Raw genomic sequence first — 23960 nt, 5'->3', positions numbered from 1 at the left:
TAAACATTCAAAAGGTTATGCCCCTCACACGTGAGTCTATTAGGAGAAAGTGGATAAATGTATCTTCCTAAATTCAAAGCATTTTTAGGCATAATCCTAAATATGGCAATGAGCAGTAAGCCTGAATTACAACGTGAGACTGTGTTTTTCAGCAATACTTGTAGAAAAAAGCCTGGATTACATCCTGGTGAGTGTTTTGGGAAGTTCCACACAATGCACTATTACAGACAAAAAGTGACTGTTTGAGATAATTTCAGGTTTGAAAATACTGAACATTGCACCTGAATGCTGTATTGTACTTGTATTATATTTATTTTGTGTTTGCTTTAGTTGATTTTTATAAATATGCTGTCAATATGTTTGTGATGTTACTTATCCCTCTGCAAGCAGATTTTTAAATGGAGCTGGAGAGGCAGGAGTGTTTAGTAAAAAGGGTGGGCTAAGGGTTAATGGCTAATAATGAAACTTTCATCGAACGCATAATCATTAAGTTCAGACAACGATCAAAATCAAATTTGATAGAAGATAAATCTAAACCCAAGTTATCTTCGACTTTCACTTTTAATAAAAATATTTACAGTGTCACTAATATATTTAAGAAGCACAACATCAATATCTCTTTCCGCACTAGCAACAATAATACGGATATTCTTCACAATTCTAACTTAGTCAACAAATCTAACCCGTTTACAAAGTCAGTTGTTTACAGGTTTCGGTGCAACGACTGTAACAGTTCTTACATTGGACAAACTGGTAGGAATTTTAAGAGTAGGTATGCAGAACATCTTAATGTAATCAGGTATAATAGGCTTTCTGCAGTAGGTCAGCACATTCATGACTATAAATACAAGTAGTGGAACAGATCAGGACTTAACAATACTGGACACGGTGAGTAAAGGCCTCTTGCTAGATACCATAGAAATCTGCTACACACATTTAGACCAATATTTTAATCCAAATCTGAACTTGAATGACATTTTCGAAAAGCCCAGAATCTTATTTGATGTCCTTATTTCAGTTTTCAATAGTGTTAAACTTCCCCACAAAAGTTTGTTCTTTCAGATTATACGTAAGACGTTATTGCATTATCCTTCCCTACCACGTCCGCCTGACTTCGCCCCATCCCTTACACCTCTTCCTCTCCGTCCTGAATCACCCTTTCCCCTCCTTTAACCTTGCTCCATGCTCCTCACAAGCCCAGCACTCAGTTCCTCTCTATAGAGCATCCAGAGTTAAGAAAAGACTACAGGCCTTATGGGCCTGCTGCCTTCCACTGTTGCCATACTTGCTCACTCACCGTGGCTCGGACACTGCTTGTGAAATACAGTGATGACATAAAATTATACATCGCTTGGTACAGCTGTTGCAAGACTAATAATAATATAAATGCCAGATTATCTCCAGTCATTAATGAAATTACAGTCATGAAATTTCGTTTTGCCATAACGTTTTTAAGGATAATAGCCCAATGACTGTAACATTCGAAATAGAGTAAGAGTTTGAACATGCAGGGATGCGGACAACATGCATGTCCAGAAACCGAAATGATTGTCTTGTTTCTTATATCTGAGAAAGTTTTATGATCGTTGTTGCTTTACGGGAGCGCAGTGCCGAGTCTATTAGCCCCCAGAAACATTTTATTATTAAGGCAAATACTGAGTGGTTACAACACAGGAAGCTGACGGCGAGATATCTCTATCTCGGTGATGTATCCTTCAGGTCATTTCAGATAAATTTACTCGTAAGTGACAACAGATGCAAGGGCTTCATGTTTATCACAAAATACGATAACTTAAATATTCTTCCGCAACATAAAATACAGAATGCTGAATGACCTATTCGTATGATTTCTTAAAATCAGGTAGTTCGGGGTTGCTGTTTACGGAAGTGATGATTGTGTTCAGAGTTGGCGGTTCATCTCAAAAATAGAATTCATGAACAGTGCGCTGTATTCCACTTCTGACAAAATCATCGTATTTAATGAGTCTGGAATTACTGCGAATTGACTTTTTCCTTTCCCGCTTCTTGCTGGGACTCTGGAGTGGCCCTTCGCTGGCTTCCTTCCTTATTTTGAAGACGGAAGACCTCGAAATTCCTAAAAACTTCGCGGCTTTATCTACTACCCAGTTTACACTTCGTCCTGGATGCTTTGTTTTCAAATATGAAAATGAATTAAGCACCATTTGCCGTTCCTTTCTCCTGACAAATTCACTACTTCTCCTTTTCACATGTTCAGCTATAATTTAAATGTATTACTCGCTGATCGATTATATAAAATACTAAACAGACAAAAACAATACACGATACACACAACCAAAAGCAATGCAATACACGGAAAATGAAACACAATATACTGTATTTATAACAAAACACTATGCGCCCCAGGAAGACGATCACTTCACTCTGCCGAATATCTCCCTTACATAAGCAATCACTGTAATGAGTGACACACACAAAAAGGGAAACATGCCGCACTGACCTCACCAATGATGATTTGCAGTGGTTAAGCTGAGTTATTACACGTGTTGACTACTGTACACGCTGAAATGTGGTGCGCAATGCGACAAGCATGGCCGGCTGTTTCGTGTACTGAACCGCATATACGATATTTAAAAGGAAAAACTCAAAGATATCAAAATTATTTTACGTCTTCTTCAGTATTGTATGGCACAACCAATGCTTGTTTCATAAGAAAAATTATACATTTTGTTAGGAATTCATTATAATTTTTATATACATGTAGAACTAAAATGGGTAACACCAATAGAAGTAAAAGCCCATAAGGCCTGTAGTCTTTTCTTAACGCTGGATGCTCTATAGACTCCGTATTCACAACAGGCTGCTCGAGGTGAGTCTCCTACTAAAGCTTTTAATTTCTTACTCCATTTTCTACTGTCTTATTCTAATCTAAAAGTTTTTCCTTCTCACACTTCAGGTCCTGCATTGGATCGAGAACTTTCTGGTTTTATAACGACTTTAATATCCATGTCTGTATCAAGATCCACTGGCTCAATTACATCACGGCTTAGTGTTTCACATTACGAAAACTGATGCTACAAGTCACTACTAAGTTTACATATTTTATCTTATTGTCAACGTTCTACAGAGGAACAACATTTTATGTCAGATTTTAGATGACAACATTCAAAATCTACCGAGGAACAACATTTTAGTCAGTTTTTAGAAGGCAACATTCAAAACTATTTCCGTGGTTAACAACGCCACACTTAAGACTCAAAACTTTAAAAAGTGATCAAGACTCATTCAAATATTTCTTAATATTTTTCACCTTTGTTTTACAACTTGACCAACATGTTTTTAACTAGTAAATATTTCAGGAATGATTTTCTCCTTAAGCACCATCACATTTTGTATTTTATCTAACCATTGTTATATCATTATTAAAGGTCCATAGTTTGTACTTCAACATGTGTATATATTTGTTCATTTGTCCTATTTTGGCTGATGATGGTGCCCAAGACATTGAAACTGGTACCAAATAAATAATGTTGTGATTTTGAATCAGCAACATACTTTGTATTGAAAAAGGTGGATCAATTGCACTCTTCTTTATTGTATGTTAATCTCCATTCAATATGGACCAAAATTTTTTTTAATATTAAAAATTATTAATGCCCCCACATTGGCTGTACATTGCGGTAATCTCATAATTTGTGTATGATTAGGTTCAAACTGACCCTTTTCTTTTCCAGTCCCTATAATTCCACCCCATATAGAGCTCTACTTAGGACTAATGTCTTTAATAATAAATTTAGTACCTTATAGCTTATCCCTGAGTATTTGGCCACTAGAATTTTTACTGCTGCGAGAGCTGCAACCCCTCTCAGTTTACACCTCTTGATGTGATCATCTCACCCTCCTCTGCTATTTAGCAGCACTCCTAGCTATTCTAATCTCTCTACTTCCTCAATTCTTTCCCCCTGTATCATCCATTTCCTTCCTTTTTTCGTCCTCTTCCTCTTACTTATAATCATCACCTTTGATTTGTTACAATTAATTTTTAATGACCACTTCTTTGCATATTCCATACTTCTCTGCAATCCCCTCCTTTTTAGAGTCATTAACAATATATCATCTGCGAATATCAAGCCTGGAATCTCTATATTGTTCACTGCCGGTACAGCTCAGTTTGCTCTTCCGTGCCCATCCAGTATATCATTTATAATAACAATATAGGTGATAATTTGCATCCTTGTTTTAGACCCACCTTGCACTCTATCGGCTTGCTAATTAAATTTTCCTCTAATTTGACACTACTATATACCTTCTGATAAAATGCTTCAATTGCTCGGATCATCTTTCTAGAAACTCCCAACCTCCCTAATTTTTCTGTTAACGCTCGTCTACTAACGGTGTCGAAAGCTTTCTCAAAGTCGATCGCTGCAAGAAATACATTACCTCTTTCCCGAATCATGTATTTATCTCTTATCATATTCACAGTCAAGATTTCCTCAATGAACTGGAAACACATATTGTTGGAGATGGGATCATGATAATGGGAGATCTGAATGCTCATGTGGGAACTGATAGCATGGGATATGAGAATATTTTGGGCCCACATGGGTGTGGTGATAGAAATGAAGATGGAGAGAAGCTGATGGACTTTTGTATCAGAAATAACCTGATAATAAAGAAGACATGGTTGATGAAGAGGAATAGCCATAAGATCAGCCGATATAGTTGCGATGGACAGTATGGAACACTCATCGATTTTGTAATAACAGACCGAGAATGGGGAAGATACGTCATGGATATGAAGATAATCCCCAGTGAAAGTATGGAAGGTGATTAGAGATTATTAATTGTGGAATTAAAACAAGTAAAAATTCCTAAAATTGTACTGAAGAAGAAACCAAAGATCATGATTTGGGAATTGGAGGAGGATAAAAGAATGGCATTCCAAGATTGGATAAAAAGGAAGTTGCCTAACACAGAAATACGAAGTGGAGAGGAAGAGTGGGACAATTTAAGACTGACATTTGTGAAAGCAGCAATTGAGGTATGCAGGAAAACAAAAGCAAATGTTAAGGGAAAGGAGACACGGGGGTGGACAGACAAAATAAAAATAAAAAAGAAATAAAAGAAAGGAACAAGGTGAAAAAATAAATGTATAAAGAAAAGCAAAAACTTATCAGAGGGATGAGAATAAGATAGAAAGTTTATATGTGGAATACAAAAGATTGAAACTACAAGTAAAGGGGAGTATCAAGGAAGAAAAGGAGAAATGTTGGGGAGAGTTTACCAACAAAATTGAGCAAGATAGTCGAGGAAATCAGAAACTATTATACAGAGTAATAAAATCAAAAAGAATAAATCAAGAAAAATCATGGCATTAGAGAGGGAAGATGGATCCATAGTACATGACAAAAAGGGTTTTCAGAAAGTGATTGTAAAGTATTTTAAAAAAACAGATGGAGAAAAATAAGAGAACCTGATAACATGATTCGAACTTGAAAGGGCAGTGAAAGCAATGACCAAAGGTAGCAAGTGGAAAAGAAGAATCAATGCTGATATGATTACGGCAGCAGGAAGCATTGGACTACAGTAGCTATACCGAGCCCTCAATGCCATATGGAAGGATGAAAGGATACCTGAAGATTGGCAAGAAGGAAGCATTGTACCATTGTTCAAAAAAGGAAATAGGAAGAAATGTGAACATTACAGAGGTACAACCCTATAATCACACAGGCTAAAAATAATGGAGAAAGTCTCTAGACTAAGAGATATAATAGAAACACAGAGGAAGAACAATATGGCTTTAGACTGAATAGATCAACAATAGACTTGATATTTACAGTCCAAACGATAATGGAAAAACATCTAGAAAGGAAAAAGGAAATCATTTTTGTATTTTTGGATATGGAAAAAGCTTATGATACAGTTAAGAAAAAACACATATGGGAATGCCTGCTGAAAAGGAATGTACCAAAAATCATTAATTAAACAAGATAAAAATGTTGTATCATGAGAGTAAAAGCAGTATACAAGTGGGGAGTGGCGACTCTGAAGCATTTTATACAAGAATGGTCTCAAGCAAGGAAGTGCACTGTCGCCATTATTGTTTATTATATTCATGGATGAAATCATAAAACGTGTAAAACAGAGTATCAGTAGTGATGAAGTGAATGCTTTGGTATTTGCAGATGATGTGGTGATTTGGGGAAAGGAAGAAAAGGAAGTACAAAGGAGACTGGACATTTGGAATGAAAATCTAAGAGTTTGGAATGGTAATTAGTAAAAATGAAACTGTAGTCATGCACTGTGGAAAAGAGAAAGAAAAAAACGCCAAGTGAACATAGACGGAGAACGGTTAGAGAACGTACAACAGTGTACATATCTAGGTAGCATTATTAATGGAAGTAATGAAATCAACCCTGAAATTAATAACAGACTAAGTAAAGGTACAACATTTTTATGGGATGACAAAATACCCAAGAGAATAAAATCAACATTATATAAACAGTATTTCATACCAATTGTAACACATAGACTAGAAACGCTGGTAACTAATAAGAGACAAGATAGTAAGATCTAAGCAGCAGAAATGAAATTTTTAAGAATATCGGTTAAAAAGACAAGAAGAGGTAGAATTCAAAATATTAAAATCAGAGAAGAGCTAAATACAGAACCGTTAGTACAGAAGATACAAAAAGCAAGACCGAGGTGGTTCGGACATGTAAAAAAAATGGGAAAGGAATGGGTAGCAAGAAGGGAATTGGAAAGAGAAGTTAAGGTAATGAGACCAGTTGGAAGACCAAGAAGAAGGTGGATGGATTGGATTTGGAAGGACAGTAGAGAAGCTGGATTGGATGTGGCGGTAGTAATGGAGCAGGAAATGTGGAAGGACAGAAAGGAGTGGAGGAGGCTTGTTAACCACACCCGGGCGACTGGGGTGGGACATTGATGATGATGATGAACTAATGCAATACTAGATACATTGCACACCCCGTAATGACACCTTTGAGCGGTTAGCAGAAGTATGTCTATCTTCACTACCACTCATGCACACTCTATCTGTCTATATTTTTCTCCCAAAGTACGACTAGCGTAGCGTCTACATATCGGCCTCATTCGATCAATCCATTCAGATCTAGTCTTCGATCAAAAGCTTAAATTTGATCTGACAAGTCAAAGAAGTTAAGGGAAAGAGACCAGTCGGAAGACCAAGAAGGTGGATGGATCGGATTTGGAAGGGCATTAGAGAAGCTGGATTGGATGTACAAGTGACAACAGCTCATAGAGAGAAAATTACATAACTGATAGCTAATTATTATTTATTTTAAAGGAAAGAAGAACAACAGAAAACCATCTGGCTGGAAATGTAATATCAAAAGGAAGAGTGACTCACTTAGGAAAGATAGAACAGAACAGAAACATGCAGGGCGTCTCCGAAAACCATCCAATATATTTCTGGGAAGTAAAACCAATAATATTATTATTAGAGACATGCACGACATGACCCAAAATGTCAAAGTTAAGTTAGAAAACATAACAATAAATTATCTTACCTCACCAGTAAGTCCACTCAGTCTTGCAATCTGTAGAAAAATATCAGGTGAAATACCACTCAACTGGTTTGGATTGAAAGCCAAAGGCTCACAAGGTTCTAGCGTACTGAGCAGAGCATCACTGGAACAACAATAATGAACTCAAGTCAGTATGTTTTAATAAGAAACTACAGTTATCCTTCACAAAATAACATTACTGTCTCTTCAGAGCACTGGTAGGCACAATAAAGAGAATGGCATTAATCAAGGTCACTATTTAAAAAAAGTACAGTAGAACCGTGATAATTCAAAATAGGTTAATTCAAAATCTTGCCTAATTCTAAGAAAGATGAGGTACGGTTTTGCATGTTATTTCAATTGTTTAATTCGAAATACGGATAATTCGAAGAAGAATCTTGGTCCCATTACTGAAATTCACACTTTTAATTCAAAACTGCTTTTACATTTAAAAATAAAATAGTCTTTTACAGAGTAATTTAAATTCAAAATTTCTCTGTGTCATGAAAGAACCAGTCTTCTGTAATTGCAGGGGGTAACTTTCCACTCCCTTACTTCGATTTGTCTACAGTGTGCTTCATATTTGCTAAGTTTGAGTGAAATCGTAATTCAGCGCTTTAAGGAATGATACAATATCACGTAGCAGGCAGTGTGCGAAGAAGCAGAATCTGTGAACACTGGCGATGCTGACAGATGGTGAAAAAGCATGGCTCACACAATCAATTTGTACGCACTGAACAATACTGTCAATGCTGATGAAACTGGACTTTTTTTAAAATGCCGAACCCAAATGGACTTATGGTTTTAAAGGAGAGAAGTGCCAGCCGGGAAATCGCACAAGAGTGGGGGACACTGTACTGTGTTGCAATGCACACGGCAGTGGGAGACTTTTAAGGGCATCGGACACTTCCCGTCCATGTAAAAGGCATCTAAAAATGCAAACAGTACAGTAATCCAAAGGATAAAGCATTTTCACAGGGGAGCCAGTATAATTTGTCCTCGTCTCTGAATCGTGTCTTTTTATCTTACGTTGAGCGAGGTTATGTTTGCCAGTGTAAATGCATCTTGTTGGATTTCAGAATTAGTGTTTTCAATGGCATTTGAAAGGTTTAAATTGAGAATCAATGTGACTGCATGCATTAATAGGTCTTAGAATACTTTGTGACGATAGAAGTGCCATGGCGGGAAATCGTACTAGGATAGTCACTGTACTGTGTTGTAATGCAGATGGAAGTGAGAGAATCTCTCTCCTCATCATAGGAAAGTTCGATAAGTCACAATGTTTAAAGGGCATTGGGTACTTTCCATGCAAGTAAAAGGCATCTAAAATGCGTATAGTACAGTAATCCAATGAATAAAGCTCTTGTACAGGGGAGCCCGTATAAATTTCTCCTTGTCTTTGAATCAAGTTTCTCTCTCTCTCTCTCTCTCTCTCTCTCTTTTTTTTTTTTTTTTTGAGGTTATGTTTGCCACTGAGTTATCCAAGTGCATTATTTGAATACTGTAAATGCACCTTGTTGGATAACACATTTTGTAAATAGTTTTTTCATGGCATTTGAAAGGTTTAAACTGTGAATCAAGGTTAATTGCATGCAGTAACGGGTCTTAGAATATTTCGTGACGCCGCAAGGGTTGGCATTTCTGAATTACGAGTTGGCGGTTAATTTAAAATCACGAAATTCGAAGTCTGATTTTTGCATCCCAACGACTTCGAATTAACAAGGCTTTACTGTAATTTGAATGATTTAAGCGTCTATGAGGCAAAATACCATACAGGGATTTTCTCTAATAGTATTAATCAACATTTAATTTAAAACTCTGTATTTTGCATTAGTGCAACACTGTAACAGACGTTACATGCAAATTTCATACAATTATAATATGCACAATAAAGTACATTGATTAATCTGAAAGTATCTGATGTACAGTGCAGATCAGGGTGAACATCACAGCATTCACTGTGAGATGAATGGATCAAAGCAAGGTGATCACATGTTTCCTCTGAGAAAGAATTCTGTTCAAAATAACCAAGCAAGCAATTTATATATGCTTCAGCTTCTTCAATAGTGATCTTTTGATGCACTAGGTCAGGTATTAAATTTTCATTATCACTACCACTTGCACTTTCTGGTGATTTTCAGTAAGTCAACAATGTTATCAGTGGGAAGTTCCTGAAACACTGGCCCTACTTGGTCCATTCCTATGAGTTCTTCAGTTGTGATAGTTGCTCTATCTGGTATGGTGAGAAGAAGATCCAGAGTTTTTTCTGATGCTGGGAATGATTAGTTTTCTAAAGATGCATCAGCCCCATGCCATGATTTCAGAGTGGGACCAGCAGTTCCTTAATGTTGAAGCTGCAACTTTTTCATATGCAACTTTGATGTAGAACAGGGCATCCTTTAACATCAAACTGATAACAGGATCACCTTTAGTGACCTATTGAACAATTTTTTCCACTGCATGATACCTATAATGTGATTTACAACTTTTGATTATTCGCATGACCAAAAGAGTTGAAATCCTTACAGGGGTGTTTACAATCGTTTTATCAGGTTGCATGAAATAAAATAAAGCAGTTTCATCCATATTTAAATGTCTCTTACATTACAATTCTTAATGATTGCTAAAAGGTTTGTACAGCGTTTCTCCAACAACCGTCAGGTCAACTTTTGCCTTCTCACCAGGCTTCACAAACGACGTCAGTCTATGGTGTTTGTTTTTTTTTGAAAATAAATAGTCAACTGTATACTGTATATTGCATACCATGTTCGTAACACTTAATTTGTCACCAATAAGTTTTGCTTGTTCCTTAATCACATCAGCAGTTGCAATTTTGTTTTGTATGTTGATTTGGGATATCCAACCAATCAAAGCTGCATCTAGCTGCTCACACTTCCCACTTTTAAGTTTCTTTTTGGCTGACAGAGATGTTTCATCCTCCCATTTAAGTTCTTCACTTAGAAAGTCTTTAGCCCTTCTGCTGACTAACAGAAGGATACTGTTCTTTATAAACACACAGTTCACTCTTTTCTTTCACACAAAGTCGTTTGTTTATTCATATAGAAACTTACAAGACAGACAGACAGACAGACAGACAGACAGACAGACAGACAGAAAGGACAGAAAGGACAGAAGTTCAAAACAGGTCAAGATTTTCAACTGCTGCAACTCTTTATCCTCAAATTGCTTTATCTGGGATTCTAATTTTTTTATTTTTTATTAACAGTCCACTGTGATAAGCCGTAAGGGAATTAACATCCACGGCAAGACCAAAAGAGATAATGCCAAAAGAGATGATCAGCTACAGGTAATGAGGGCAAGTAGCACAATCAGCATGTTTGTATTCCTCAGGCATCAAATAGAGGCATGCTTTTCTCATTTTGTATTTGCCCTTGTTCCTTTACTACTTGTATTTACTCTTGTCCTATGTTTCTTCCCTTAACCTGTATTTATCCATATTCTTTCTAATCCTTCACTTCGCACATCAAGACAATAACCTGTCAAGATGACCCCTCAAAAAAAGCTGATACCCATCCTTCTGAAGCTGGGAAGCCGAAACGAGTTCGTCGGGGGCTGAGAAGACCTTGATACAGATGAACTGGGATTGATGAGACAGCCTAGCTATTTGAAGTGGTTAGTATATGAAGATATGGAGATGGTTCTCGTCCTTTCATGTTTTTGTGTCTGTTCCTGTGTCCTCTTTCTGTAGCTCCCTCTTCTCACACTGACCTATCATTTTTTTTGTCCTATTGTGTGTTCCTATCTTTATATGACTTTAATATAACAATTAGTTGTTCCATTTTGACTAATAATGTGCATGCATGTGAGGTTGTTTTCGATTTTAATTCTTAAATTTTATGTTACCCACTCATGTTTGTGGGTTACTGTAGTCACGTCCTAGTTCGTGAACCATGGGCAACGGCTGAGTGGCCTAGTAAGTGGTCCTGAGAGTCGGGATACCAGTTGCTATGGAATGGGAGTGGGCATCTCGGACATATTCTGAGTCGTGGCCCTCCTTGTGCTCAGGCGGCTAGGACTATACAATTCACCGGTGGTCCATAACTCGTTAGAGGAGAGATCCTCACTTGGACTATGTGCAAGTAGGGCAGCATCCTGCTTCATGAATTTACCGAGCTCAGAACACTTTAAGCAAGCCTCGGACATATGGGAGTAATGGAGTCCCACTCCCATTTGACAGGCGAGGGACTCCTTGGAAACAACTTGGCGAACGAAATGGAATTCGATGGGGAGCTAACAATATTAATGGGGCTTATGGAAGAAAGAAGGTAGAACTGGCTGAGTCAGCAAAGAGGATGCATCTGGATGTGCTAGGAGTAAGTGATATTCGGGTAAGGAGAGATAATGAGGAAGAGATAGGAGATTATAAAGTGTACTTTACAGGTGTTAGAAAGGGAAGGGCAGAGTATGCGGTAGGGCTGTTCTTCAGGAATACCATTGCACGCAACATAGTTTCTAATAGGCATGTACATAAATGAGCAAATGATGTGGGTAGACTTGTCAGTTGGAGGAATTAGGACGAAAGTTGTCTCAGTGTATTCACCATGTGAGGGTGCAGATGATGATGAAATTGACAAGTTTTATGAAGCATTGAGTGACATCGTGGTCAGGGTCGACAGCAAGGATAGAATAGTGCTAATGGGCGATTTCAATGCAAGAGTTGGGAATAGAACTGAAGGATACGAAAGGGTGATTGGTAAATGTGGGGAAGATATGGAAGCTAATGGGAATAGGAAGCGTTTGCTGGACTTCTGTGCTAGTATGGGTTTAGCTGTTACGAATACATTCTTCAAGCATAAGGCTATTCACCGCTACACGTGGGAGGCTAGGGGTACCAGATCCATAACAGACTATATCTTAACAGACTTTGAATTCAGGAAATCTGTTAGGAATGTACGAGTTTTTCGCGGATTTTTCGATGATACAGACCACTATCTGATCTGTAGTGAACTAAGTATCTCTAGGCCTAGGGTAGAGAAAGTGAAATCTGTCTGCAAACGAATAAGGGTAGAAAATCTCCAGGACGAGGAAATTAGACAGAAGTACATGGATATGATTAGTGAGAAGTTTCGAACAGTAGACAGTAAGCAGGTTCAGGATATAGAAAGTGAATGGGTGGCATACAGGGATGCTGTAATAGAAACAGCAAGGGAATGCCTAGGAACAACTGTGTGTAAAGATGGGAAAAGGCGAACATCTTGGTGGAATGTTGAAGTGAGAGCAGCCTGTAAACGTAAAAAGAAGGCTTATCAGAAATGGCTCCAAACAAGGGCCGAGGCAGACAGGGATTTGTACATAGATGAAAGAAACAGAGCGAAACGAATAGTTGTTGAATCCAAAAAGAAGGCATGGGAAGATTTTGGTAATAACCTGGAAAGGCTAGGTCAAGAAGCAGGGAAACCTTTCTGGACAGTAATAAAGAATCTTAGGAAGGGAGGGAAAAAGGAAATGAACAATGTTTTGAGTAATTCAGGTGAACTCCTAATAGATCCCAGGGAATCACTGGAGAGGTGGAGGGAATATTTTGAACATCTTCTCAATGTAAAAGGAAATCATCATGGTGGTGTTGCAAACAGCCAAGCTCATGAGGAGGAGGAAAATGATGATGGTGAAATTATGCTTGAGGAAGTGGAAAGGATAGTAAATAAACTCCATTGTCAAAAGGCAGCAGGAATAGATGAAATTAGACCTGAAATGGTGAAGTATAGTGGGAAGGCAGGGATGAAATGGCTTCATAGAGTAGTAAAATTAGCGTGGAGTGTTGGTAAGGTACCTTCAGATTGGACAAAAGCAGTAATTGCACCTATCTATAAGCAAGGGAACAGGAAGGATTGCAACAACTATCGAGGTATTTCATTGATTAGTATACCAGGCAAAGTATTCACTGGCATCTTGGAAGGGAGGGTGCGATCAGTCGTTGAGAGGAAGTTGGATGAAAACCAGTGTGGTTTCAGACCACAGAGAGGCTGTCAGGATCAGATTTTCAGTATGCGCCAGGTAATTGAAAAATGCTACGAGAGGAACAGGCAGTTGTGTTTATGTTTTGTAGATCTAGAGAAAGCATATGACAGGGTACCGAGGGAAAAGATGTTCGCCATACTGGGGGACTATGGAATTAAATAGATTATTAAAATCAATCAAAGGCATTTATGTTGACAATTGGGCTTCAGTGAGAATTGATGGTAGAATGAGTTCTTGGTTCAGGGTACTTACAGGAGTTAGACAAGGCTGTAATCTTTCACCTTTGCTGTTCGTAGTTTACATGGATCATCTGCTGAAAGGTATAAAATGGCAGGGAGGGATTCAGTTAGGTGGAAATGTAGTAAGCAGTTTGGCCTATGCTGACGACTTGGTTTTAATGGCAGACTGTGCCGAAAGCCTGCAGTCTAATATCTTGGAACTTGAAAATAGGTGCAATGAGTATGGTATGAAAATTAGCCTCTCGAAGACTAAATTGATGTCAGTAGGTAAGAAATTCAACAGAATTGAATGTCAGATTGGTGATACAAACCTAGAACAGGTCGATAGTTTCAAGTATTTAGGTTGTGTGTTCTCCCAGGATGGTAATATAGTAAGCGAGATTGAATCAAGGTGTAGTAATGCTAATGCAGTGAGTTCGCAGTTGCGATCAGCAGTATTCTGTAAGAAGGAAGTCAGCTCCCAGACGAAACTATCTTTACATCGGTCTGTTTTCAGACCAACGTTGCTTTACGGGAGCGAAAGCTGGGTGGACTCAGGATATCTTATTCATAAGTTAGAAGTAACAGACATGAAAGTAGCAAGAATGATTGTTGGTACTGTAACAGGTGGGAACAATGGCAGGAGGGTACTCGGAATGAGGAGATAAAGGCTAATTTAGGAATGAACTCGATGGATGAAGCTGTACGCATATACCGGCTTCGGTGGTGGTATCATGTGAGGCGAATGGAGGAGGATAGGTTACCTAGGAGAATAATGGACTCTGTTATGGAGGGTAAGAGAAGTAGAGGGAGACCAAGACGACGATGGTTAGACTCGGTTTCTAACGATTTAAAGATGAGAGGTATAGAACTAAATGAGGCCACAACACTAGTTGCAAATCGAGGATTGTGGCGACGTTTTTTAAATTCTCAGAGGCTTGCAGACTGAACGCTGAAAGGCATAACGGTCTATAATGATAATGTATGTATGTATGTATGTATGTATGTATGTATGTATGTATGTATGTATGTATGTTACCCACAAAATTTGAAGTAGTGCAACTTATCCTAATAAGTAAATCAAGCTCCACCAGAATTCAAAGGTGTAGTTTTCTGTTGGAGAAGTTTTCTCTAATGTAAAATCAAAAATATATACAATTCAAAAACAAGCAAAATGATTGTGGTCATGACTTACATTCCACTTCGTCTGAATTTTACAGTGCCTACCCCGGTCATTTTTATGTCGCCTCTTCAACTGATATTGTGTGGACTTGACCTTTAATTTCTTTCTTACTTATGCATTGTTTTTCGAGTTATAACTGGCTGATGATGACCCAGACTGGGGTCGAAACCGGTACCATTTCCACTTTTAATTAAATAAGAATGTAATCTCTACATCTGTTATTTACTTGTATTGAATAGGATGAACTTCATATTTATTATTTCAATTTAACTGTGATACTTTTCAATACGGAACAATGAAATTTTTATCTTTAAATCACCTTTGAATGTCAACGAGAGAGCTCGCAAACGCACAAAGTGAGAAAACTATACCGTACGGTACCGAAGAAGATCGATTGCATTTTGTTGCAAACGTTTCAGTTTTCTTATTCAAACAGCGTCACCTATCTTAACTTAACCGTACTATACGTATGATGAAAACACACTTCAAGCGCCAGTAGAGAAATTATAACATTTTCGCTATACATTTTCATATTAGCCTTTCCGAAATTTAACCACATGCGAGAAAATATAAACTAACCTCCGAAATCAAAATTAAGCACTCTGCCATATCTCGAGGTGTATCCCATTCTTACTTAATTGCAGTACTTAGCCTCAAAATTAAGAGCGGTCGTTTAGTCCGCCTTAATTTTTAACGAGTTAACAACCATTTAGTACACATTTTTTACGAAAATATGTTTCTCTTTCAATTCGAATTTTCTTTACGGAACAGCAGTCGACAGGTATTACTAATCGACTCCGATATCGCCTGCGAATGTCAACGAGAGAGATCGCTCGTGCACATAGCGAGGAAACGATGCCGAAGGTAATCAATCACATGCAATATCATCGCTGGGGTGCATAAATATGGGTAACGGAAAAAATTGCGCGCGCTTAATCGCTCGTAATTACGGATGCGTCAGTGGTAGGGCTCTCGCTGTAATCGAAGGACAATACACAGTTTAATATAGGAATTTTGAAGGGAACGAAAAAATCGTCGCTATATCGAAATTCTCGTTATATGCTGTACTCGCTATAGCGGACTTCTACTGTACTTCTATACAACGTATGGAGGTCAGCGTCAAGGGGTTAAACTAAGGACCATTATGTCAGAAATTCAATGATTGGTGAAATGATTTTGAAGGGAAAAATGTATGAATATGTAAGCTTCAACTTTTCTTCTTTATAGAACATATCTTCTTCTTCTTCTTCTTCTTCTTCTTAAGACGTCGTCTCCAAATGGAGATAGACGATCCGCACGGCCAGCTCCGATCTTGACGTTGCAGCCATGCCATGTGGATTTATTGGAATATCTCTCAGGATCTTTAATGCAGTGGTTTCCCGTTGCCTTCTGCATCCTAATACCGTTGACCAAACTGGTTCCTCTGTCTTTGGGAACAATTTATTGTCCCCAGGACAATAGAGTGCCCTTTCCCATACCCGCTCATCCACTCTCAAAGAGACTGTTGACACTTGGTATAGGGGGACTTCCTTATACCAGGAGATAATCGGTCCCTTCATTTGTTAGCCGCCTGCAAATAAAATATTTTTATAAGCAGTCGTTGCCCCCTCTCTACCGCGGGGAGATGAATGTCAGGATTTCACCGTCACTGAAACAAGGACCAAATGGCATTTCCTTGTTTCTCTGAAAGGAAATTTTTGTGAAAACACTGCTTATGCAAGCTCATTTGCAGAGATCATCTCAAAGCATACTATTACCACCTACCTGACACTAGCCTCCATGTCATCCCACTGTACTTTGACAGAGGCTAGACCCTGCTTAAGGGTGCCCAGTAGCATGGCTCGACGTCCAGAGGGCTTGTGAATACACTGGCCACCCACTCGCAGGCCTCTATCCACACCACCAATCACTGCCAGAGCTGGCCACACCTACAAACAAAATATGTATCTTTAATAATACAGTAATTACTTATTTAGTTTGTGTTACACACATTTCAGGTTTTTAAATTGTGTTTAACAAACTTTAACTTTCTTGCAATGGATACGTTCTCCAGAAAGGACGTCAAAATCTGCTCAGTGAATACTCTAAGATAAGGAGATTTCATTGTTGTGTTTATTATTGATAATCAGTTTTTAGATGGATAGCACAGAACTTTTATAATGTTATCATAATTCACAAGCGATCGTACCTCCTTACATAACTGTTCCAAGTTTACTTGTCGCATCCATTCCATGTTTTTCTCAGGATGTTTGGATTCATTGCTTTCTGCCCCTTCATTCTTCTTGCCTGTAAACACATTGCATATATAATGTAAGCAGTGAAGAAGAAAAATTCAAATATTTTATTATCACTTTAAAGGAAGAATGCCTATACCAAATACATGAGTAAAAATAAAAGACAGATTTAACACTGAAATAATTGCTCATCAGCTATCCATCATTATTATTGGTAATCAGTTTTTAGTTGGATAGCAGAGAACTTTTATAATATCATAATTCACAAGCAGCACTGTGTCACTGCATGAAGATTTATGAAAAGATGATTTTACAATTAAGAGAAGAACAAGAACAAGAACAAGAGAAGAACAACAAGGATTTAGATCTGGAAGATCAACCATTAATGCCATATTTACAGCTAGACAAGTAGTAGAAAAGAAATGGGAATTTGGGAAAGATATCACTGTTGCATTCATAGATATATGTCATGGTTAGAAGAGAAGAGGTATGGCAAGATCTGTATAGAATGGAACTGTCAAGAGAAATGCAATTCAAAATTAGAAACATGTATAACAAATGCCTGAAATGTGTTATAATAGATGGCAAAAAATCGGAATGGTTTAGAACAGACAGAGGAGTACAACAAGGAAGTTAGTGTACTTTCACCAGTGCTCTTTAATATAGTGATGGACAACATAATGACGAAAGTTTGCCAAGCGTCAACAGCAAATGATACAAAAGTCATAGCATATGCACATGATGTGATGATATGTGAAGAAAATAAACAAAAACTGGAAGAATAACTAAATACCTGGCAGAGGGCAACTGAAGAAGCACTCATGGAAATAAGTTTAACGAAAAGTAAGGTAATGAAAATCAGTAGAGAAAACAGAAAAATGAAGGATGTTAGGAGTAATGGAAAAAATTCTTAAAGTAGATACTTTTAAATACCTAGGAAGTAAGTTAATTGGGAAAGGAAACATCAAGGAAGAAATATCGGAGAGCACAAAAAATTGCTCAAAATTGATAAATGTGCATCAGACATAATTAGAAATTGGAAATCCTATTATTTGCCAATATTGACCTATGGATTAGAATGCTGAACTTGAACAAAAAAGATCTGAGTAGATTACAAGCAACAGACAGATGCTTTCTCAGTGATCTTGGGTAAAAGAAGGAGGGACAAGATAAGAAATGAAACAATGCGAAACACGCTACAAATTAACCCCCTAAAAGAAACTATGGAGAGAAATATGCTGAAATGGTTTGGCCACATCAAAAGAATGGGACAAGAAAGATTACCAAGAGCTCTGGAGTGGACATAATCTGGAAGAAGACCAATTGGTAGACCATAAATAAGATGGAGGGATCAGGTGGAAGATGATGTAAATTGGAGAGGACTATAATTGGAAACAGCGATGAACGATAAACTGTGGAGAAAAAAGGGAAGTCTGGAAGAGTATCTGTGAATGACCTGCATAAGCAGTAATGTATCAAGAAGAAGAAGAAGAAGAAGAAGAAAAGAAGAAGAACAACAACAAACTTTCACACATGAGCAATGAAACCTGTATAGGAAATCAGAAAGGATTTCCGACACAATAAGGAAAAGGAGAATTGACTTCTATGGCCACATCCTAAGAATGGACCCAAAAGGAATAACTAAAAGAATCTTCGACTATTTTCGTAATAAGAAAACCAAGACGAACTGGTTTAAGGAAATTGAGAAGGACCTACGAGAATACCAAATTACAGAAGAGATGCTTGTAAATGGATCCGTGAAGAAAATAACCAAAGATAAAATAAAGAGGTTTCAGGACAGGGTGAAGCCCAAACGACTACGCAGAATTTCTGAAGAAGAGAGAAACGCAAGATCTGAAAGGATGAAAAAGTACTGGCAGGACAGGAAAACACGACTCACTAACAATTGATAGATCTATCGTACCCCAAAGAGGGTGAAACGGACAAGAAGAAGAATAAGATGAAGAAGGAGAGGAGGAGGAGGTAGTAGTAGTAGTAGAAGAAGAAGAAGAAGAAGAAGAAGAAGAAGAAGAAGAAGAAGAAGAAGAAGAAGAAGAAGAAGAAGAAGAAGAAGACTTTCCATCTTTCCCTAGCAAAAAAATATTTATTTATTGAATATAATAGTTTGACATATTGTGAATTCAATGTTATGTTCATTTTGGCAATTATGGTTCTCATGACAGAGGAGGTGGTGTTTATTCTGGAACATTATTTCCAGTTAAATGGAGTAGGCATCAGAATGGGCCAAATTTGTTTCACGATAAAGAACAGTATGAGGATACACCAAATAATGTTAACTGTTGTTGTCAAGTTCCATTATACAGGATCAGTATTATATTAACGAAAGGGGATAACAAGAGTACCCAAGAACTGTCCCCACAAATGACTTCTCTAACAGATGTTACAGTCCCGAAAGAGTAGTCGACAATGATAGCTGAAACTTTGTTTGAGCAATAGGTCTGTTCACTGGTTGTTTAACTCTAGAACTCCTAATGGGTGTGTCTCACACTCACTTCGTCATATTTTGTACTGTTTACTCTTTCCTTTTCTTTGCAGGAAATTCTCCTTCTATTTATGCTCATGAATACCATGGTTTTTTAATACAATGGCTTTGTTTATTCCTTTATTAGTCATTCTTCATTATCATGCTGAGTCTAATGGACTCACAAGTATTGTTTGGCCTATCTAGAATATATCGGCAGTATTCTTTTGGCTGTTCTATTGTGACAATGTGCTACTTTCTATTGTAACAGTACTCAAGTAATAACTGGCTCTTACAAGTAACCGTTCATTCAAAATGAGTAAGAGGAAGCGGACAGAATCTGAACGGTGTGATTTTAGATAGTGAGGATGATTCGAGTGAAGGTGTTTTCAGTGAAGATGAATCAGACTATACATCGGAAAGTGATGAAAACGGCAGTGAGGAGGAGGATCAAGTCAATTAGTGAGTGAAATAAATTATGTGAGTAAAGTTCTTGATACTGATCTTATTGATACTGATAGTACTCTTCAACCAACAGAAGAGGAAAAATGGCTTTGTTTGGAATGTGCACCATCCAGAACAAAGCAAGGTGGAAGCATAACATCCTCGAATCTCAGACTTGAGTTATCAAGCTGCCACCTTTGAAAACAATTGAATTTCCTATACACACTTTTAACTTATACTTCACATCAGACATACTTGAAAATATTGTCCTTCACACCAACACAGAAGCTGAGCGTGTTTACTGTGAAAAAGGAAAAGAAAATGCTGGAAAAATGTGACAGTATTGAACCGAGAGCATTGATTGGACTACTCATTGCTGCAGGTCATTTGAAAACAAACGGGTCAAACATCAGACAGTGTTTCGTGCAACAATGAGTCATCAGAGATTTGAGGAACTGTTGATGTTTTTGCGTTTTGATGAAAAGTCTACAAGAAGTGAAAAAAGAAAGGAGGACAAATTTGCTGCTTTAGGGACACGCTTGGGAAATATTACCTTCCAGGTGAGAATTTTACAATGGATGAACAGTTAGTTCCTTTCAGAGGACGCTGTGGATTTTGGCAACATATGAGCTGAAAGCCGGATAAATACGGAATCTTTTTTTTTTTTTTCTTTCCGATTTGCGACTCTAAAAATTTATATCTATTGAGAGGAGAGCCATCTTCGGAAAAGAAGGGGACAAGTGAAATACAAATGTTGGTTTCAAGGTTGTCTCACAACTTAATTCAGACTTTTTTTGGAAGTCACAGGAATATTACAATGGACATTTTTTTACATCAATGGATTTGGCAGATAATTTACTCCACAATGGTCTAACAATAGTGGGTACTGTAAGGCAGAACAAGGCTTACACACCTAAAGAAATTCTGCCAAATAAGATCCATGAGGAAAAAAGTTCCGCGTTTGGATTCACTAATAATCATTCTTTGGTATCACATGTACCCAAGAAAGGAAATTGCGTTGCACTTCTTTCAACAATGCATCACAGAGCAGATGTCATCACTGAAAAGGATGAAAAGCCTGACACGATTCTTTACTACAATGAGACTAATGGGGGCGCAGACTCGCTTGATCACATGTTACATACATACACATGCAAGTGTAAGACCCGAAGGTGGCCTCTCACATTGTTTATGAATTGTATTGATGTGTGTAGAATTGCAGCATATGTACTTTTCTTGGAGAAAAATCTCACCTGGAATATCAAGAAAAAGAAATGCAGGCGTCAGGCATTTGCTGCTGAGCTGGCGGAGAATTTGATGGAACCCAGTATCAGCAGACGATCGAAGTGAGGACTCAGTAAATCTACAATTCAGTGCAGTCGAAATATTGCAAATGACACTCAAAGTTCAGTTTCTGTGATGTAACATATGCAAAGAAGAAACAATGCTACCAATGTGATCACAAGAAAGGAAGAATGCAGAAAACAGTGTTTTGCAAATGTGGACAAAATGTATGTGGTGAACATTCAGTCCACCACAAAATGTGTCAAATATATCCAGTGATATTATCTTTCGTACCTGGAATTTTCTCAATTATAGTGTAAATAGATTTTTCTCATTCTAGTTCTGTACTTCAACACTAATAATGCAAAAATAGGTTGAATTTGAATAAATTCTGTGTTTTGTAAAAGTAACTCTTTAGTTATGCTACTGCATGAGCAGTAAAACTGATTTTTACCAATCTTAAAACAATACGAGTCTGAGAGACTCCTCGTGGGATTAATGTTCATAAAATAGCTTAGGAGTTCTAGGGTTAAAGAGCCAGGTGGATTTACATCCCGCATTCAACCTATTCAGAGTCTAACAGAGAGGGACGGGTGAGCCCAGTTACAGTATTGCGGCTGAGTGTTGGCCTCGACGTGTGAAGATACACATTTCCTCTGCAATATATGGTTTTCAGATGAAAGCCATATTCACTTTGATGATTACTTCAATGAGCAAACAACTTGTTTTTAGAGCTTGAACGACCTGATATCATTACAAGATATTAGAATTATTCCGTATTGATGGTTTTCACTTTACAAAAAATAAAAAATTTAATGTATCCTCCTAATTCAATACAAAACACAATTCCATCATTAGATGGAGCAATAAAATTCAAACATGTTTTGACTCTGAGTCATCTTCAGTAGAATAAGGGAGCTCAAAGTAATCTACATAATACAAGCTAAAACTGTGCTAAAAACATAGTGAAGGAACAAAAGAAAAAACAAAAAGAGACATGATGGAAATAAAAACAATAACAATATACAATATTTACATTGCTAGATGGAGCAATAAATAACTTGCTGAGACAAATTCAGTGAAAAAAGGTTGATATAAAAAATTAAATCCAAAAAGTGTGCTAAAACTAAGAAGAAAATAAAATAAAATAAATGATACAGCACTTATTGTTTCATTTCCGTCTGTATCATTTCTTCTTAGTTTTAGCACACTTTTTGGATTCAATTACATTTTATATTTACTTTTTTTCACCAAATTTGTCTCAGCGAGTTACTTATTGCTCAATCTAGCAATATAAATATTGTATATTTTTATTGATTTTATTTCTGTCGCGTCTCTTTTGTTCCTTCATTATTTTTTTTAGCACATTTTTAGCTTGTATTACGTAGATTACTTTAACCGCCCTTATTTCACTGAAGATGGCTCAAACAGGTCGAAACATGTTTGAATTTTATTGCTCCATCTAATGAGGGAATAATGTTTTGTATTGAATTAAGAGGATACATTTAATTTTTCATTTGTAAAGCAACCTGATATCATTATACAGATATCAGCACACAATGTGCCGGTTACGATTTGATGCATTGTGTCTGGCAATGGAATACTGGGCCCTTATTTTGTCATAAGATGCTGCAAAGAATCTAAAAACACTGGACCAGGTACTCTACAGAGACCTCATTCGAGAGGGTTTTGCGCCATTTTTGTTGCACCATAAACTTACCCCTTCCAACAACAATGGCTGCAACAAGCACACACCACTGGGGAGTCACCTACCCTTCTGCAATGAAACTTTGCAGATCACCTAATTTCTCATGGAACTCTATTCCGGTACCCTTCTGGCTGCCTGGATCACATGGCCCCAGATACCTACATATGGGGCATGTTAAAAGAATCAGTCTTCAAGACTGATGGCCCTTCTGCAAATACTGTATTCCCAAATTACATGATAAAATAACAACTATTTTGTGTCTGTAGAGTAACCTTCATTCATCAACATGTTCAATAATCTTCAGAAACATTATGAGCAATGTGTGGCACATGATGGAACACACTTTGAACACCAACACAATTAAATAACATTTACAGCAAACACGACAGGTCAGTACAGGAAGGAGAGCAGAGGATAGGACAGGCTAGGACAAAAGGACACAACTAACACCACGTACACTTTACTTGTCAGAAAAGAACATGTTGGAGGTTATAATGAAAGGGATTTAGGAGAATTGATACTAATGAGAAATAGTCAATCTATATTCCATGGTAGTGACTAGGTAGCCAGCACTGGAGGTCATAATTGACCCCACCAGGTCACCAATTCTCTAACAAGGCATGCATATTTACTTGACAGGAACGAGAAGTAAACTACTCTGGAAATAGTTTTAACACACTAGACATAGGAATGAAAGATAGCAACTTTATTTTTAACTACTGTATTCTCACAATATTAACTTGGAAGTTTTGTTTTGCTTTCATTATATTATAGTCAGCTAAGTAAATATAAAATCAAATGATAAAATATTCAAGTGATATTTAATAATCAACACAGAAAAAACTCATTGCATTTGTTGAGAAATGGATGATTACTGTGATCACCATACCACAGCATTCCAA

The 23960-nt window shown here is 37.4% G+C and overlaps 1 protein-coding gene across 1 annotated transcript in view; it reads right to left on the bottom strand.

Moving 5' to 3' along the window:
* LOC136858059 (probable E3 ubiquitin-protein ligase HERC1) overlaps window positions 1–23960 on the bottom strand; it is an 850878-nt gene that overhangs the window by 460613 nt on the left and 366305 nt on the right. Inside the window, exons 32-34 of the mRNA XM_068225263.1 lie at window positions 17095–17192; window positions 16671–16834; window positions 7530–7650 (exon numbers count right to left, since the gene is read on the bottom strand). Of these exons, the coding sequence (XP_068081364.1) occupies window positions 7530–7650; window positions 16671–16834; window positions 17095–17192 (383 nt within the window). The remainder of the gene's footprint in view (window positions 1–7529; window positions 7651–16670; window positions 16835–17094; window positions 17193–23960) is intronic.

The sequence above is a fragment of the Anabrus simplex genome, chromosome 1 (genome assembly GCF_040414725.1).
Source record: "Anabrus simplex isolate iqAnaSimp1 chromosome 1, ASM4041472v1, whole genome shotgun sequence".
In the NCBI taxonomy this organism is placed as follows: domain Eukaryota; kingdom Metazoa; phylum Arthropoda; class Insecta; order Orthoptera; family Tettigoniidae; genus Anabrus; species Anabrus simplex.
This window is presented reverse-complemented; position numbering and strand designations above follow the sequence as displayed.